Source organism: Manduca sexta, chromosome 17 (genome assembly GCF_014839805.1).
Source record: "Manduca sexta isolate Smith_Timp_Sample1 chromosome 17, JHU_Msex_v1.0, whole genome shotgun sequence".
In the NCBI taxonomy this organism is placed as follows: Eukaryota; Metazoa; Arthropoda; class Insecta; order Lepidoptera; family Sphingidae; genus Manduca; species Manduca sexta.
The window spans coordinates 6,135,216-6,152,803 of NC_051131.1; the positions used below are offsets into that span (position 1 = coordinate 6,135,216).

At 32.1% G+C, this 17,588-nt stretch overlaps 1 protein-coding gene across 1 annotated transcript in view; it reads left to right on the top strand.

Moving 5' to 3' along the window:
- The window catches only part of LOC115453779 (inositol-trisphosphate 3-kinase homolog), an 89,045-nt gene that overhangs the window by 2,909 nt on the left and 68,548 nt on the right, over positions 1–17,588 (top strand). Inside the window, exon 3 of the mRNA XM_030182504.2 lies at positions 946–1,015. Within this exon, the coding sequence (XP_030038364.2) occupies positions 946–1,015 (70 nt within the window). The remainder of the gene's footprint in view (positions 1–945; positions 1,016–17,588) is intronic.

Below are 17,588 nucleotides of genomic sequence, written 5' to 3' on the forward strand. Positions count from 1 at the left end.
TTTATAATAAGTAAGTATTTACATAAAAATACTTAAACATCCCATTTCTACAAGTTGTTATCTTTAGTTTATATCTTTTAAAAAAATTAAATGCCTAGTTCGCAGTTTTTTTATAGTGTCATGTGTGCTTCTTTAATTTCATAATGAGAATATTGTGGACTTCTTGCGTTTCTTCTCATTATTTTAGTTTGTAACCAACATTAATAATTTAGGTCCGTTCGGCTAATTTACGACGGATTTTCGGTGTGTTGCGAGCAGTCTCGAAAATATTTTTTTCTCATAAAGTATTTAAGCCGTCGGTGCCGGCATTTTATACACGAAACTGGTTAATATTAATGCTACTTTATGTGATAATTTAATCATCTTCCAATTCTCTCTGTGTCAGCTTAAAAATTGGTGATAATATCTGTATAGAAATTTGAAACCCTTAGGAAAGATCGGACGTTTGCGGGGTAAGTTCGGACTTCGTTCTAATAACGCTTCTAAAGCTAGTATGATAAGGTCCACGAAATCATACAGAAGTCTCAATAATGTTAAGAAGAGTGAAATCCACCTTTTTTGTTTCACTGCACACAGCGCACCTGTTCTTGGTTGTGAAATCAATTATGGTGTACAGGGCGGGGCAAAAATAAACAGCGTAGCCGGCTATGTAGCTCAAACTAAAAAATAACTATAGATTCGTGGTATTTTTTCGTTATATGATCTTAACCCGTATCCGATCTTACCCGAACGCACCTTATATCATAGTAAGTATTAGGAAGAGTTAGACAGTTCAAAATGTTTACTACCTAAAATTGTTTTTTTAACGACATTATTTGTAAATCTTTGCTTATTCTCGCCCGTAACTTGCGCACCGCAAAATATGGAACAAATTGCTCAAGACCGTTTGCTCAGGGTGGAGGGGCCGTAAATAATTACTTATACGTTTATTTTGTTATTTTTCAGTTTCGAAATGGGATCAAAATTCTTCGTAAAGAAAAAAGCAATAAAAAGCAAAAACGTGGCAATTAATAAGGTGAGTAAGAAATTTATTGCTATTTTTGGGATAATGTTTCGTAATTATTACTTAAATAATTACCTGGTTGTTTTTATGTCAGCACTTAACCATAATAATATCGTGTAAGTATATAAAGAGTATTGTCTAAATTTGGTTTTGGTACATAATTGTAGGTATCTATGTACTTATGTCATAATATTATTATTATGACACCGAACTCAACCATTTAGGTACTTAATGCAGGTTTACCCAAAGAACAAAAATAAAATACCTTGTGAATTCAGTATAAGTATTGCGTTTAGTTATTTTTTACATCTTTAACCAACGGAACGTAATACTAAGTACTTAGGTTGTATGTTATTGTATTGCTGGCACCTAACTATCACGGTGACAGATGCTCCATATCAATTTTAATTTTGGAATAACGTGTTAAAATTTAAATATGTACTTATTCCAAAATGTTATAGTTTACAGCTAAGATGTTTTAATTACAAAAATTATTGTTTATAAAACGTTATTGGATTACAGTACAGAAATTAGCAAGACACTGTACTTATACGAAACGCGGTTTTTACCGGGCCCAATTCTGTGAGAATAAAACAGTTGAAAAAACAATAAAAGCCCAGTAAGTACCTTCTTAAGAAGTGTTTTTCCGTTATTGATGAAATATTTGCCAAGATTTGGGATTTTCCTCATTATCTAATATTTGCCTATTCTTATTATAATATTCGATGAAATAAATACCTACTCTTGAATTTAAACAACGATGTTCATATCGGTTTCTTACATACTAATTTGTTTGTTACGAATGAGTCATAATTATGACAATATTTTATGGTATTAATATTCTGTATTATCTTTGTTTGATATTTTCAAGAGTACCATTAATTAATAATTAGTACACAGTTATTATGACGTCAATAGTTAAACTAAATATTGAATTTATTTCTCTATACAGTGATTGTACATTAGCATTAATTTTTTTTGTATTAATGTAATAATAACCACGGTACGTAAATCTAAAATGTGTGTTAATGTTTGGTTATTTTAATTTAAATAGTTATACTTAATGGTTTTTTTTATTAGTTCCACAAAACTGGTTACAAATTCATGATATTTACTCATATGATACCAGATTTTACATATCATATAAAATGTTTGCAATCTTTTAGATTTGAACACGGCATGAATAGCAAAAATCTATATATATAAAAGAAAGTGGTGTTGGTTACACTATTTATAACTCAAGAACGGATAAACCGATTTGGCTGAAAATTGGTGGAGAGGTAGCTTAGAACCAGGACACGGACATAGGATACTTTTTATGTTGGACGTGACATAAGACGTGGTAAGTATAAGAATGCAAAATTTGGTATGGAGATAGTATAAGACCCTGGGAAAGTTATAGGTTACTATCCCGGGAAAATATATAGTGGGAATTTTATCCCTGAAAACTCACGCGGGCGAAGCCGCGAGCAAAAGCTAGTTAGAAGTAAAATTTAAACGGAGAAATTGAACATTGTATGGGTACTATTTGGTAACAGTCAAACATATCAAGGTTGTGCGAACGACGACAAATCTTAACAGAGGCAGATGAAACAAACATATTATGTTAAAGTTATTAGAAATTATTCATAATCATGTGTAATGTGTAAGTATAAGCGGTTTATATACTTAGCACTAAACAATATGATATGATACTATATAAGTATAATAGTTGAAATTTTATTTTAAATTTTTGTTTGCACCGGAGTTGGCCTGGGATAGAGTTTTCGGAGATAAAAGAACCGCTTTATATTTTCCCGGGGTAGTCTATGACCTTGCCAGGGTCTCAAACTAACTCCATACCAAATTTCATCAAAATCTGTTGAGTAGTTTTTGAGTTTATTGTGTTCAGACTTCAGACAGACACATGAGGGCGGCGAGACTTTGTTTTATACAATATTTTTTACTACTTTTTAAGAGGAACAATTCCGTAATATTGATTGTTGCGTAACTTTAACCGTTTACGAGCGCACGCAAAGGAAAGTCTCAAAAAACCGTTTTTACAACATTTTTCATGGACGCCTGACTCCTATTGGTCATAGCATGATGTTACGAGTACATACCCTATAGCTTTCCTCGATAAATGGAGTATACACCACTTAAAAACTTTTTCAATTCAAACAAATTAACTCTACATCTTTATATAATAGTGTACATATCACAGGGCGATACGATATTCAGTATATCATATACACACCTATTATTTAACATACCTGTTAAAGGCAAGTCATCAAACATATTCCTTATGGTATAATAGTGATTTTCATCGTCACTGCTCCGTCATGTTAGAGCTCTTACATATTGTATGACTTCGAATGCGGCAATGACTGACCATGACATTCGTCATAAACGTGTGTCTTCAAAGCCATTATCACATTACTTCAAAAAGTTCAAGACACTATTCATATGACAACGAATTCATTGATTTTTCTTAAGGTTCCTACTTCTTTAAATAAATTATCTATTTAATTTATATATTTTTCATTTTATGGAATAATCTAAAAAAGGACATTCAATAATCTCCTGAAAATTATATATGATAAGCCAGGTTCCTTTTATATTCGGCATTGTTGTGACAAACATATTACATACAGTGCCGGATATAAGATAAAAAATAGTATTAAGTATTGTATGAATTAATTGTATCGCTGTCATGTAGGTGTATTTTTTGTTATGGGTCCATTTTTATGAAATTAATAAATAATAATAATAATATTTTAAAAGAAAACCCCCTTAAGTTTAACAGCAACAGAATATGTATCAACTACGTAATAAAAATCAATTAAATATCTCTTATTTTTCATAGCCATTCATAAAACTCTCATTTTCCTAGCTATCAAATAAAAAAAAAAGTTCTATTGTAAATTTAAATCCATTTATGAGTGTAGCGCATATTATTAATGTTGATGACTGTATTTGACATTTGTCTAATGTCTGTGAAATAGGTTCTGGAAAGATCCGAGATGCGTGTAGTACGGTGAGTGGTGATTGACCGGGAGCGACCGCGCGTCAATATCGCCTCACGTTTTCTCAGGCCACACTCGACCATACACTATCTAATTCCTTTCTTTTATTCTGATTGTTGAACAACACGTGACTGAATAATTCAAGCTTAAATTATCATTTTTGACCCAATAATCTAGATGGTATTAGAATTGCTAAGATATTCCTTTTTTTATTTATTTTTACAATCTCTTAGCAAACGTTGATTATACAGGGATTATGAATGTTGACAAAAATATCAGTTTTATAATGGTGTACCTATTATTCTAGCTATGAAATGATTTAGACTTTCATTAATTTTATTTTTGATTTAATTGTCTCCCTTAGGAGTACATAATACATCGCCTACAATTTTAACTTCACATCATGCATAAAGAACGGCAAAGTGAGTACCAGAATATTTACCGCAATAAGTTCGCTACATTGAAATATTAAAGAATTAACGACTGTTAAAAAAATAAACATATATCTAATAGAAAATCATTAACGTGATTAGAGTTTAGTTTCAATGAATTCTTATAGTTATCGTTACAAGTATAAAGCTTGGCTGATAGTAAAAAGACCCGATATACTTACATAATAGATACTTTACATTCCGCTTGACAGCATTTACTTTACACGTGTTAATAATTTTGACGAGCTTTATTTGGGAGTCCGCCGGTATATGTATGTAGTACATACCAATTTCACAGGTCGACATAATTTTCGCGTCAAAGGACACAATGTCTCTCATCGTTATAATATTATCATCTCAAAATTATTAATATAATATGTTTCAACTTCTTAAATTAACAATATACCATAATTTCTATTAAATGCAGTGTAATCACTAATTAGTAACTACTGCAGTGTTAGTACTTATAAAACAAGCCGATAGACAATAAGCATTGACAATAAATATACACACACACACACACAACATCACGCATTTTATCTCCGAAGGGGTATGCAGAGGCGCAACCATGGCGCCCACTTTTCGCCAAGTGTGTTCCGTCCCATGATGTGACCTATCGCCATATCGGGCACAAATTCCAGACTCCGGGCTGATACTGAGCAGAAAAACCCAAATATAACTTTGCCCGACCCGGGATTCGAACCCAGGACCTCAGAGCGCTGCCGTACCGCGCATGCAGTACAACTACGCCACCGAGGCAGTCAATAAATATAAGTCATTTTAATTCACGAACAGCTAGGATATAAAATTATCATATATTTTTTCTGGTTATTCATAATTCTTAAATGTGTAAACGCTTCGGTTACCTTATTTAACCATTTTCTAGTCTCAAAGTCAAAAAATATATAAGAGGTAATTGGTGTCGATCACTCCTGTTTGAAATATTATAAAATATACAATAGTCTAATACATTCATAAACATTGGTATATATTTAGCGTATAATACATCAATACTATCACGCGAGGCAGGTCATAGGTGGGGATTGAACCCAGTCATCCGGTCATCACCGGGCGCCCGGTCTGTCTTCTTAGCCTCAACTTATATCCTATACTGCCACTTGTTCTAAGTAAACTTGTTACCTGACTCTTTAGCATTTCAAATTTTATAGACTTTTATAAAATACGTTGTTTTAGGATCTGTACCCGAACAGATAATATGGGATTAGACAAGAATCATTTGGTTACTTGAGTTATAAATAATTATTTTTGTTTTCGATTATAGCAAAACGGTAATTAATACAAATAGCATAGCAACACTTTTTGACATTACAGTCCACTCTAGCTGAATTAGTGACCGTGGCTGGTAATATAAATTTTACAACCAGGGAGAAACTTATTGTCTAGAGGTTCTTGAGAGATTGGTAAACCATAATTTTACATGACCAACCTGATTTGTAATATTTAGATATTAAGTTATTTACAAACCTATACATATGTAACGATGATGGCGATTGCGCAAGTGGTAGTAAACAAGAAAATTTTATAATGCCTACGTAATCTAATGCTAAACATAAAATCAAAATAGTTTTTTTTGTTTGAACAATAACGCAAACACTGAATTATTTAATATTTGGGGAAAATATTCTATAACATTTACCTTGAACTTGTGACATGATGTATCACGTTGGACTTTGATTTGATAAGAGATGAGGTAAGAAAATCTATGTCACCTACCGTTACTGTGGAACAAACAAAAAGACACGTTTTATACATTAATGTATGTGATAAGTAACATTGATTATGTATTTCATAGCTCAAATAATTTTAAATTTAACACAATTTTATATAAAAAATATAATTTTAATGGCATCATATGTCCTCGTACTCACTAGCATACAAAAATTCCGCGATTCGAATGAGCATACTCAGTTTTAGATTTTAAGTAATATTTTTTCAAGCGGTTTTACACATGAGTACAAAAATTCTTTCTGTAGTTTCTCACCTTACAACTATTACTATTTATGTTATATTCACAGTAAATACGTAGCAGTATTTTGTTAATTTAATAATATGTTTATGTGGATGTAATTACTTAAGAAACAAAGGGCATAAACTTTGCCAAAGTATTATTGTGGCGGAAAAGTTAATAAACAAAATCATTACATAGCATTAATTTTATTCATCAAATGTCCAGAAAAGTTGTTTTTGCACAAGAAAACAGAATGTAGACATACACATTAATAATAAACAGTGAATGGTCACGTGGCATTTGCTGCTTTCTGTGAAAGTGGACATGAAAATAAGTCGCTCGCTGGATAAACGTGTCTCTAGAATAAATCACAATATTTTAAATGAATATCTTTTGCGGATGTTAATTATAAAGGAAAAGCAGAGTTGAACTATTTAATATTTTTCTAGTTTAGGGCAATTATTTTTGTAGTTTTTAAGTTTATAAAATCATAAGTATAAAAAAATATATTTTTAAATGATTAAGTAAATAGAAATAGCCGAATCTTATAATAAATAATATCATAAATAATTATTAATAGTAGGAGTATATATATGTCCAGAATAAACATATTTCATAAGTTTCAAATGAAAATGCAAATAAAATTAAGGTCGTCATTATTCACGGTAAATATGTGTTTTAAGTAATGATTCTATACTTCATTCATTCCGGTCGAAATTGTTTCGGTTTGTTGCCTAGAGAATACCATTCTTCTAAACCAATTTTTCTTCATCCGGTGTTAAAAATGGTCCAAAGTAAATTCACTGACTCCCAAACAACCCTGATTATATTACGCCAAGCCATTTATTTTTAGGTCTCTATTATAGAGTAGACTTCAACACTACTAGCTGACATAATTAACAATGTTTCTGTATTGCATTGGTAGGTTTTTGCGGAAGTCGTGTTAGTGTGCAACTAAAAAATCGGGTTCTTTGGCTTTTATGGCTAGTACCTACGCATCGTTTTGAACGTCTTCATTTACAGGTAACTATAACGTAACTCTTATCTAAAAGATAAAGTCTTCTATTTAAAAAATGAATATTGATTATTTTGGCGAGTTGGTGTGCCAGATGGTTAGTCAGTTTTAGTATAATTTCGCAATAGGAAAAGCGTACACTTACATCACGTGAGGGGATTCTGTGTAAATTTTCATCTTTCTACGGCCTTCATTTTAAGCTGTGCGTTGTTTATCAATTTTATGGGACATAAACAAACATTAATACATCGACTTGGTTTTAGTTAAGTTTAGACACATCTAAATTTGTCCTTGATCATCTCGAGGCTGTCGACTTTCTTCTTTATAAGTGTAGCAAAATGATAAATGATTTGGAAAACCTTTGACGTGAGCTATTTTTGTTTAATAAATATTCTTATGACCACTGTTTACTTATCTTATAGCTCATGTAAAAACGAACATAGTAGATACGCCTGAATAATTTATATAAAATCATTCTTAGGCTAGTTCTCGTTTCTAAGAGCGTTGTTTCACTCTGTGTAGGTATTTGTATACGAGTGTGAAGGCGTATGTACCAATGTGTGGCAACCAACGAACGTTAAGTTTGCTTGTATGTATGTAGGATATTTCGAGTAAGATAAGCAAGCAGGAGGCAGGCGATGCCGCAGTTGGCAGAGGTCAGTATTGACGTCAATGGAGTCACGTGACCGCAATACAGCGCTGTTGTGATACCTACACCCACAGGTATGTATCCAGACAGTGCTCATGCGGGGGTCCTGCACGACTAACGCTTAGTCACACAGCCAAAATAAATAATAATATAAACGTTACCGGATCCTTTAACCTTGTGGTTTAGAATCATTCTCTCGTCTTTGTTTTGTTACTCGAGGTTGGAATAATAAGTTTATAGTGTAACGGTTATTTGCTAACAAAATAATGTGTGCTGTTTGTTAGTATGCGTACATGTATCGAGCTGTGAAGAGGGGGTATGGGGCCTGCGCGCACATGTTCACTTCGTGAGCCAGCCTCGCCTGCAGTGGAACAAGGCGCAGCATATCGTTTGTACTGTCTACATGTTAAGTATTGCGAAAAGATCCAGCTTGCATTTGGCCAACCCACGCTCCCTGTAAATAAAATGCTAATATTTATTTCCCTAATAATACAATAGGAAATGTTGTATCATTGACAGTATTCATTAAATAATTATAATTAAGTTTATTTGGTGTTATGAAGTACTAAAATATGGTTAGGCATAAAGGTATGTCGAGGTTTTTTTATCGACGGTACAGCAAAGTGGTCTCACTGCATCTGATTGTAAGTGGAAAGAATCCCAAATACAAGTCGTTTTTGAGAGCTAAAAGCCAATTACGATATTACAAAAAAAAAAATAGCTTGGCCGGACCAGATGCAAACACTGTTGTTGTTGAATGAACACGAAATTTGTTGTTAATATGGTTGGTAATAAATTATGATGTGGGAGGTCCTGAGTTTGTTTTCTAGGTCAAGCAAAACACTACAGGATAATATTTATTCTATAATTATATGCGTATGATTGAATTTGTGTTCGATGACTATTGGCATGGTTAATTTGTCTTGCCCTCAAGCACGGACGTAAATAATTTGACAAACATTATAATAAATTTGCTATCGTATGGCAGTAATATTTATCTTGGTTTAATGCTTTGGATTTTGTTTGTATGAAAGTACCTTGTTGCGAGTCCAAAGATTTGAAAGATTTTCCGAAATTAATGTCCCCCTCTTCCCTTTTTTATTAAATAAATATATTATATCCATAACTTGTCCTATGTCGATACAAAATTTAATAATATTAATATCAGCCCTGTATTATAAACTTGCCCACTGCTGAGCACGGGCCTCCTCTACTATTGAGAGGGATTAGGCCTTAGTCCACCACGCTGGCCTTCGAAATTCCTATAGAGAACTTCTCGGATGTGCAGGTTTCCTCACGATGTTTTCCTGCACCGTTAAAGCGAACGATAAATTCACAAAGAATACACACATGATTTTTAGAAAAGTCAGAGGTGTGTGCCCTTGGGATTTGAACCTGCGGACATTCGTCTTAGCAGACCGTTCCACACTCAACTAGGCCATCGCCGCTTCAAAATTTAATGATCAAAATCAATTCAGTTATTTGCATTAACTGAACTTAAAAATCTTCAACATATAAACATCTTTTTAAATTTTTAAATAATATGTAATATTAAGTATTGTAAGATTTACAAATAAAATAAATTAAACAGACAATTCAGTGAATATTTGAATGAATGATTTGATCATTTCTTATACTTTACTTAATGTAGAGTCACGACTAACACGTGTCTGCTGTTTTCTATACTAAAATGTCGGAGCCGGTTTACATCTTCGCCATGTACGCACATAACTCTATATGTAAATATGTATTTTGTAAAAGTAGGAACGTAAATCCTTCGGTGTTTAATTTGATTTGTTAATTACGCCAAGGAGTAAAATAGATGTCTTGTTACAGGTAAAAAGCAATGCATGTAGTGAATGAGTAGGGTTTAAATATTGTGTCGGCAAAATACTTAAAGAAATATTGTATTGGTAATTTATCACCTAATGCCGCTTTATAGGTCTACAATTGTTAAATTAAGGACTTTATGCAATGCCTAGGATGAGTTGGACTTTAATATAAAGTATTATGTTTACTTTTATTATGTATTTAAAATTGCATAGTTGAGGTTAGATGCATTGTTTTGTGCCTAAAGATATTGTAACCGCAACAATGTTTCGAATCATTTTACATTGTGATTTGTTCAGGCGTAAGTCGTGACTTCATCATGGTAGTTTGCGTTTATTTTCAAATTTAAACATATAAGTAAGTGCATAAATATTTGACGTAAAACTTTCAAAATAAATACAACTTAAAGTTAATAAGTGTAAACGTTTCTTTTTACTTAGTATTGATTGATATTGGTTTAAATATTAATTATAATATACTAATTACAGAACATTTTGTAACAATCAGTAATCAATGTGTCGAATGCAAATTTGTGTTACTTATATTGAGCTTTTATTGTAAAATTATGTAATTAGATTTATAAAACTGTTGAATACTAACAAGCACAAATAATCTTGTAAATAATCTTCCTTCCAATATCGGACTCGCCAAACAAAGTTTATTTAGTACGTGCGCCGTTACGTCGACGGAATTCTTGTTCCGGGAGAATTGTGTTTATTGCGTAGTTTAAGGAATATAATAGACGCTTCCAAGTTCCACTAGGCCAAGAACCTGATAAATGTGAAAAAATAAAGTTAGAGTAAGATATTTTTTAAACGAAACAATTTGTGCAACATATAAGTACTATTCACGTTCTCAAAATGATCTTGTGACGTATTACATGTGATGTATTATAATAATATTTACATCATTTGTTTTTGTCTAATTTACAATACGTACAACAGTCTTTAAAGATTGGTCTATGTAAAATATAATTACTATTGATCTTTTACTGCGGAAAGTTATATGCCAAAATTATTATAGATACAAAGTTTTGTTGGAAGGGAAATGTAGTTGCATTTCCTACAACATATAAAGTATAAGCATAAAGTTTTTGTAAGTTTTGACTTTTAAAAATAGGTACTCAATGTCCCATAAGCCTTTTTATCCTCATAGCGAACAGGATCGCTTGATAGCAAAAAAGTTATTGCTTTTTTTGGCAATTTTCTTGCTTGTTATAATTTTTTTCGATATTTCCATATGTTTCAATATCTTATAAAATTATGGACAGTTTTCAAAGAAAATTGTACTGTAGCTACAGCGGTAAGGGCTGCAGCACTTACTGCCCGATTTCAAAATTTCATCCTGTACAATATCTAAAACTTTGCGTGCATAATCTAAAAGAAACAATCTGCATTAAATAAAACTTTGAAAATTTGTAAATCCTCTTATCAGGATTGCTGTTTGATGCTGGTCATTTAAACTATTGAAGCTTAATATTTTATGTTAAACATTTAAAAGTAAGGACAAAGAAAAATTATATAGTAATTCCTCTGCGCTCCCAGATACAAATAAATAATTCAATAAAATAATAGATTTTGTGTCCACAACACAACGGGTTCAAAGATGCCGCCGCACGGGACGATGTCTTCGTTTGGATCTTTGTATTGATGTATCATATCTGAGAGGATGCAAATAAATTTAAAATCGGTTTTGTAAAAAGTGTATTATTTATAAGGTTGTTGACTTCTGTTTGGGAAATAAAATTCAAAACAATATTTGAATATCATTATTTTTGTTTGTTTGAAGAATTTTACACAAAGGGAAAATTGCATAAATATCGCACAAGAACTTTTAAACGATAGATATAAATACGGTTTGCAATGGAGAAACATTCATTGCGAGAAGGCCATTTTTATCTTTATACGTTGTTGTTTTAATTATGATCACATTTACAGTAAGTAATAAAAAGTTTTACTGTAAACATTGACGTCAATCGTTGAATGATGAGCTATATTAATTGTTACAGTAGTAAATTTATAATGTGAGAAATCATTGCGTAAACATGATATTTGATAATAATTGTTTATTTAATGATATCTACCATTTCACATAGGCATCGAGTAAAATAAAATCTTTCTTGGACTTGTAGAGATATGTGATTTCATAATGGATACTTCAATATTGGTAAAAACATGCATTGGGAAATAAAGCTGCAATATTACATTTATAGTTATTATTTTAACTCATGCCAGTGGCGAAGGGTCCTTAAAGCCCAATTCCTACCGGCTTCCCGTTATGTAGAATTTTTGTAGCAACTAATTATTATCAAGGCGATTTGCGGACTACATTAATGGAAATTAGTACTTATGTGATGTGTTGGGTTCCCTTTTGGAAAATTTCACCTTTCGCCACTGCCTCGTGCACTATATTTTTTCAAATTAATATTGATATGATGTCCAAATCTTACTACTTATTCGATATTCAGTGCTCTTCTTTGTCTGTGCTGCGAATTAGATGTTATTGATACATTAGAGGTTTCAGATTTCAGAGGCAACTCGCAGTCCGCGGTACAAAGGTGACCTAATTATTGATACAACGTTATTTACGAAAACTAGAGTAATTTGTTTACATTTTCAAATGTAAATGTTATAAAATATATCGAAGTTTTATATTAACATTACTGCGTGTAATTAAGAATCCGGTCATCAAATGGATTTCAAATGCAAATCGATTAGGGCTAGGTAGGTGAACGAGCGACGAGCCCTGTCAGAAGTCACGTAGCCTCTAGGTACAGGCAGTATTCATAAGGTATCGACGCGGCGCGTGCCTCACCTTAATTACCAGCAGGTTTATGCACCAGCGTAGCAGCATTTTTTTTTTGATGTAAATGCACTATATTAAGTAAAATATTTATTGTACGTAGTCAGAACACAAATATTTATTTTAGGGCTCAACTTATTTCGTTTCTGGCAATTATTGTAGAAAATTATCTAGAGCTGTATTCCGTTGGAAAAAGTCCACATAGGAGGTTAGAATGGAACATTCAGTTTGTGGAAATAAAAAGTTACTTAGGGCTTTGTAGATTAGAAATTTTTAAATTCTTTTACTTAATAATAGTTGCATATGTTATTATGAATTATAATGCATTCTGGGTAATGGAGACAAATAATATTTAAAATCCACTAGCAAGTAGTTCGTTCCTCGTAGTCAGCACTACCCAAAAAATACAGTGGTCGTTTTGATAAATAAGCATTCAGGCGATATATTGGCATATCTGCATTGTTCACAGAATCATTGATCTGACCAAAATTTTAGTGTTCCGGTTAGGTACGTGAAATTAAATATGTATTAGGACCATTGCAAATTACATTCGCATCGTTAACCATTTGACATAAATTGAATTTAAGCTGTATTGAGTAGACAAATTGTTGAATTTACTCTGTGTTGTAACAATTTCTGTAACTGAAAACTGTTTTGGACTCGATCTAGATTTTGCGCTGTCACGTATTTCTCCGGTTTTAAAAATGATCAAGTTTGATGACGTCAATGCCAAAGTGCGATGTTAAACAGTCAAGGTATAAGAATTTAAAATTAAAATAGATGACTATCTTAACTGAACAAAATATTTCAAAAAACCTGTTTAATGGTTGTTTTGGTATTGCTGTTTTGTTTTAAATATTCAATTTATTTATATTAATATAATCATGATCTACATAACATGGTTTATAGTTTTTTTGTAAATTGACCATTTGTTTTGTAGAGTTCTGAGTATCATAACGATATTTTTTTTCTTTTAATGCGTTGCAAAATGGCTTTTTTTTTAATTCTTTATTTAAGGAGCTTGGTCGATATTTGGCGACTATGTCGCTCCGTACGTAAAATGGCTTTATGACCAGTCGTATGTCTGACGTCAACACTCAACACCCTCATAATAATATTAATAAAACAATATTTATGTAATGAATTTACATATTGTTTTAATTATTTTGTAAGTCGGTACAATAATTAGATATGATATTCATAAAAAACACCAAGGTTTATGGTTATACTATATAGTTTACAAATTCATGTTTATGTTTAACAATTAAATTGTTTATATTATCTTTATTGGCACAACACAACATTGTTGCATAAATCCATTGCTCTTTTGAATACACGTCAATGATTAATGATCTTAATGGCATCGATTTAGTTTGCGGTTACAATAAATTAACTATTGCTGAATGATATTAGGGCCAGTGTGATTTTTATGATTGATGCTCTCATTAGGCGGTGATAGTGTTAATATAACATAATTTGCTAGCAGCGTACGTGACAAAATTCAACTGTGTCAGTCCATTAAGTTCAGAAGGTAGAACCGCTCATTAATATTTAATTGATTATTAATTATCTAGCTATTCGGAATTTCGTTTAAGTTTTTCCTCATATTTACGTAGGCATGGCGAACCCATCTGAATTATATTTTGTTATTCTTATTTATTCTCGGAGCATCATCCATGTTGATTCAAATGATACCTAATGAATTAATAATTATTATGGGATTAGAACCGTATGAACGATATTTCAGGTTTCAGAATTAACATGTCCCATAGATCTTACGAGACCAATACTAAATTTTGCGTCACGATGACGACAAAATGTAGGGAATAGGACAAAGTTCCTTCACCCATCACTGAATTAAAATGCAGACGTTATGGGGTAAACGCACTTCTGTCCGGAGACGATGCATTATTCAGATGCTGCATCATTGACCCCGCAGCATCGAGGCGCAGGCTCCCTGCCGATGCATCATCACATCCCTTGCAAATAACAACAGGTAACACTGGATCGAGATAAACATTTCACTTCTTGAGGAAAACGCATACTTTTTTATATTCTTTCGGTATATGGTAACTTCGTAGATGAGTACAGTAATAAGTTTCATGATAGACGTATGTATGACTATATTAGTTTTACAATAATTAATTACATATTATAATTAAGATTATGAATATGGATACTATTATTTAGAAAATATAATACGCATAACTGGCCAAAATCAACAGGAAAAAATCCATCGTATGTATTTTTTGGACTATTTATTTATCGATTAAAATATTTCATATTTAGTTTTATTTAGGGAGGTTTTATACGACAATATCACTAGCAATAGTATAATATATCATCTCATATCATACGCAATATAGACAGAAGAGTTTCACATATAATTTTTTTTTTAGCAAAGTCAGAGGTGTGTGGCCTTGGGATTTGAACCTGTGGACATTCGTCTCGGCAGTCCGTTCCACAACCAAGTAGGCTATCGCCGCTTCTATCGAATATTGAAAATACATTAAAATATAATCGTTTCATTCTGCTGTTTTACGGCGTACAATATGGATAATTTTATTTATGTAGGCAGTCATTAATGCGAAAATGAATGATATTAATGAAGTACTTGACAAGTAATTGAAAAGTTACGAACTCTGGAAGTTCACAACGCTTTTTACAGTCTTGTTGTCACCACACGAATCATTAGTTCTTCTTTTTTTTTATCTTGATAAAGTGAAGTTAAGTCGCCTTCGTGATACTGTTTCAATGATGGCTTCTTGGTTCGTGGTATGATATAGAATAACGTTGACTCGGACAAATAAGTTAAGTATATTAACTTTTAAATGAATGGATTTTTATTTAATAATCTTTAGTTTTAGCGCTGGAAATATTTCCTCAATTAGAATTCAAATCTCGCTTTACAAAAAACATTGTCGTCATTCGACAAACATATTATACTCAATGAAAAGGACGAGAAAACAATACGCCACATTTTAAGGAAATCGTTTTTTTCTTATAACAATACATGAATATTTACTAGTGGTCGTTGAGTGGTCGAAATAAAACCATCGGATTTAATATATTTGTAACATTTCAGATATAAATTTTATTTTTCTGATTTTTTTTCTTTTCATATAAATCTACTTGTAGATTAATCTTTATATAGATAAAAAGGAATAGCAAAGGAATTCAACAATACTTTCAGAACCCAAAATGTCATCTTTTGATAAGGTGTCAGTCATCTTCAAATAGCCATTTATAATACAACTAGCTGAAATTTCTAGAACATGTACAGACCATGAAGGATCCATTCGCGTATGGCGTGAAAACATTGCTAACCAATTGAGGTTAAACATGGGTTAATTTATAATTGGATGTGACAAGCTCTCAGTTTTAATATAAAATATGTAGCGGTCGTGCGTGCGCGGGCGGCTGGCGGGCGGCGGGCGGGCGGCAGGCACGGGCCGGACGCGTGCTGCTTTCATACAGTCACTGATTTATGACCTTGTTACATTACACTGATTAGACCATCATTCACATGTAACTTATCAGTTGTTCAACGCGTTTTATTATTTACAAACTCTGGAATAAATAATATTGCGGTATTTATCTAAACTACGCTAATCTCTATCTCATGCTATGAAGAATGTAGAGTTTGGCGTTTTCATTATAAAATATTACCTTTTTTGTTAATACTTATCTTTTATGTTTTCTATTATTTTCGTGTTTAGGTTGCTTGCGTAATTAAATCGGCAGGAGCGTACGTTCACTCGCAAAAATGGTGAAACGAAAAGCCAGAATAAATAAAAAAATAATATTTTTAATTTAAATTAGTTTGCGTCATCCGTAGCGTAGAGCATAATAATGCTACATGATTCGTAAGAATGCGCGAGTTGAAAAGAATACATGGTATCAGGACTTTTCAAGAATATAAACATAACAGGACTGAAAAAATGCAAAAGAAATTACCTAGAGTTACCTTTTGTCCAGGCATTTAGACGTGTGTTGGCAATTAACAAAAATGTGAAACATCATGAAAAAAGCAACGATAATCAGAGAGGAGACGAGCGGATGCAAATCAATGAGTTTGCGTCATAGGTCCGCGTGGGGGATCGCCGTCACGCTGTCCGAGAGACGTCCACGCAGCGTCCTATGCCACACTCTTCAATCAAACTGATTGCTCAAATGTCACGCTGTACAAATAATCTGATAAGTGATAACAATAAATTGCGATACATGAGACGTGAAATTGTAACGTCGCAAAGTATTTTGGAACGTCGCAATAATATTAAAGGATCAACTGATGTTTTAATAATTATCACCTATTCGTTTAAACTATGAGTTTTTGACTTTGATATTAACACTAACTATTGTAAATGTTCCTGAGAAAGTTTTATTATCAATAAAACATATAAGTACGTAATTTGTATATTATTACATAAAGCTGAAGAGTTTGTTTTTTTTTGTTTGCTTGAACGCGCTAATCTCAGGAACTACTGATTCGAAATGAAAACTTCAATCTCTTATAAATCGCGGTGATAACGACATAGAAGCAGTAGTTACTATTAAAATGTTTTGATTTATGGTCCTATGACGCTCATATTACGTAACGAAACTGAAAAAACCTATTACGTAATTTAGCATAAACCATGGTTTTCACAATTGAAATATTGATAAATAAAAATTCCCAATTTTTTTATTACATCACGTTGCGGTGTATTTAAGGATGAATGTGGTCGAGTGGTATAGTATAATTAATTCTGAAATTTCTTATACCTAACTACAACACTTACGATTTCCTTCAGTAATTGATTAATAAAAGAATCACTAGGGTAAATATGATTATGTGTTCTAATTTAGTGCTATAATATATATATGTATATATATATATATATT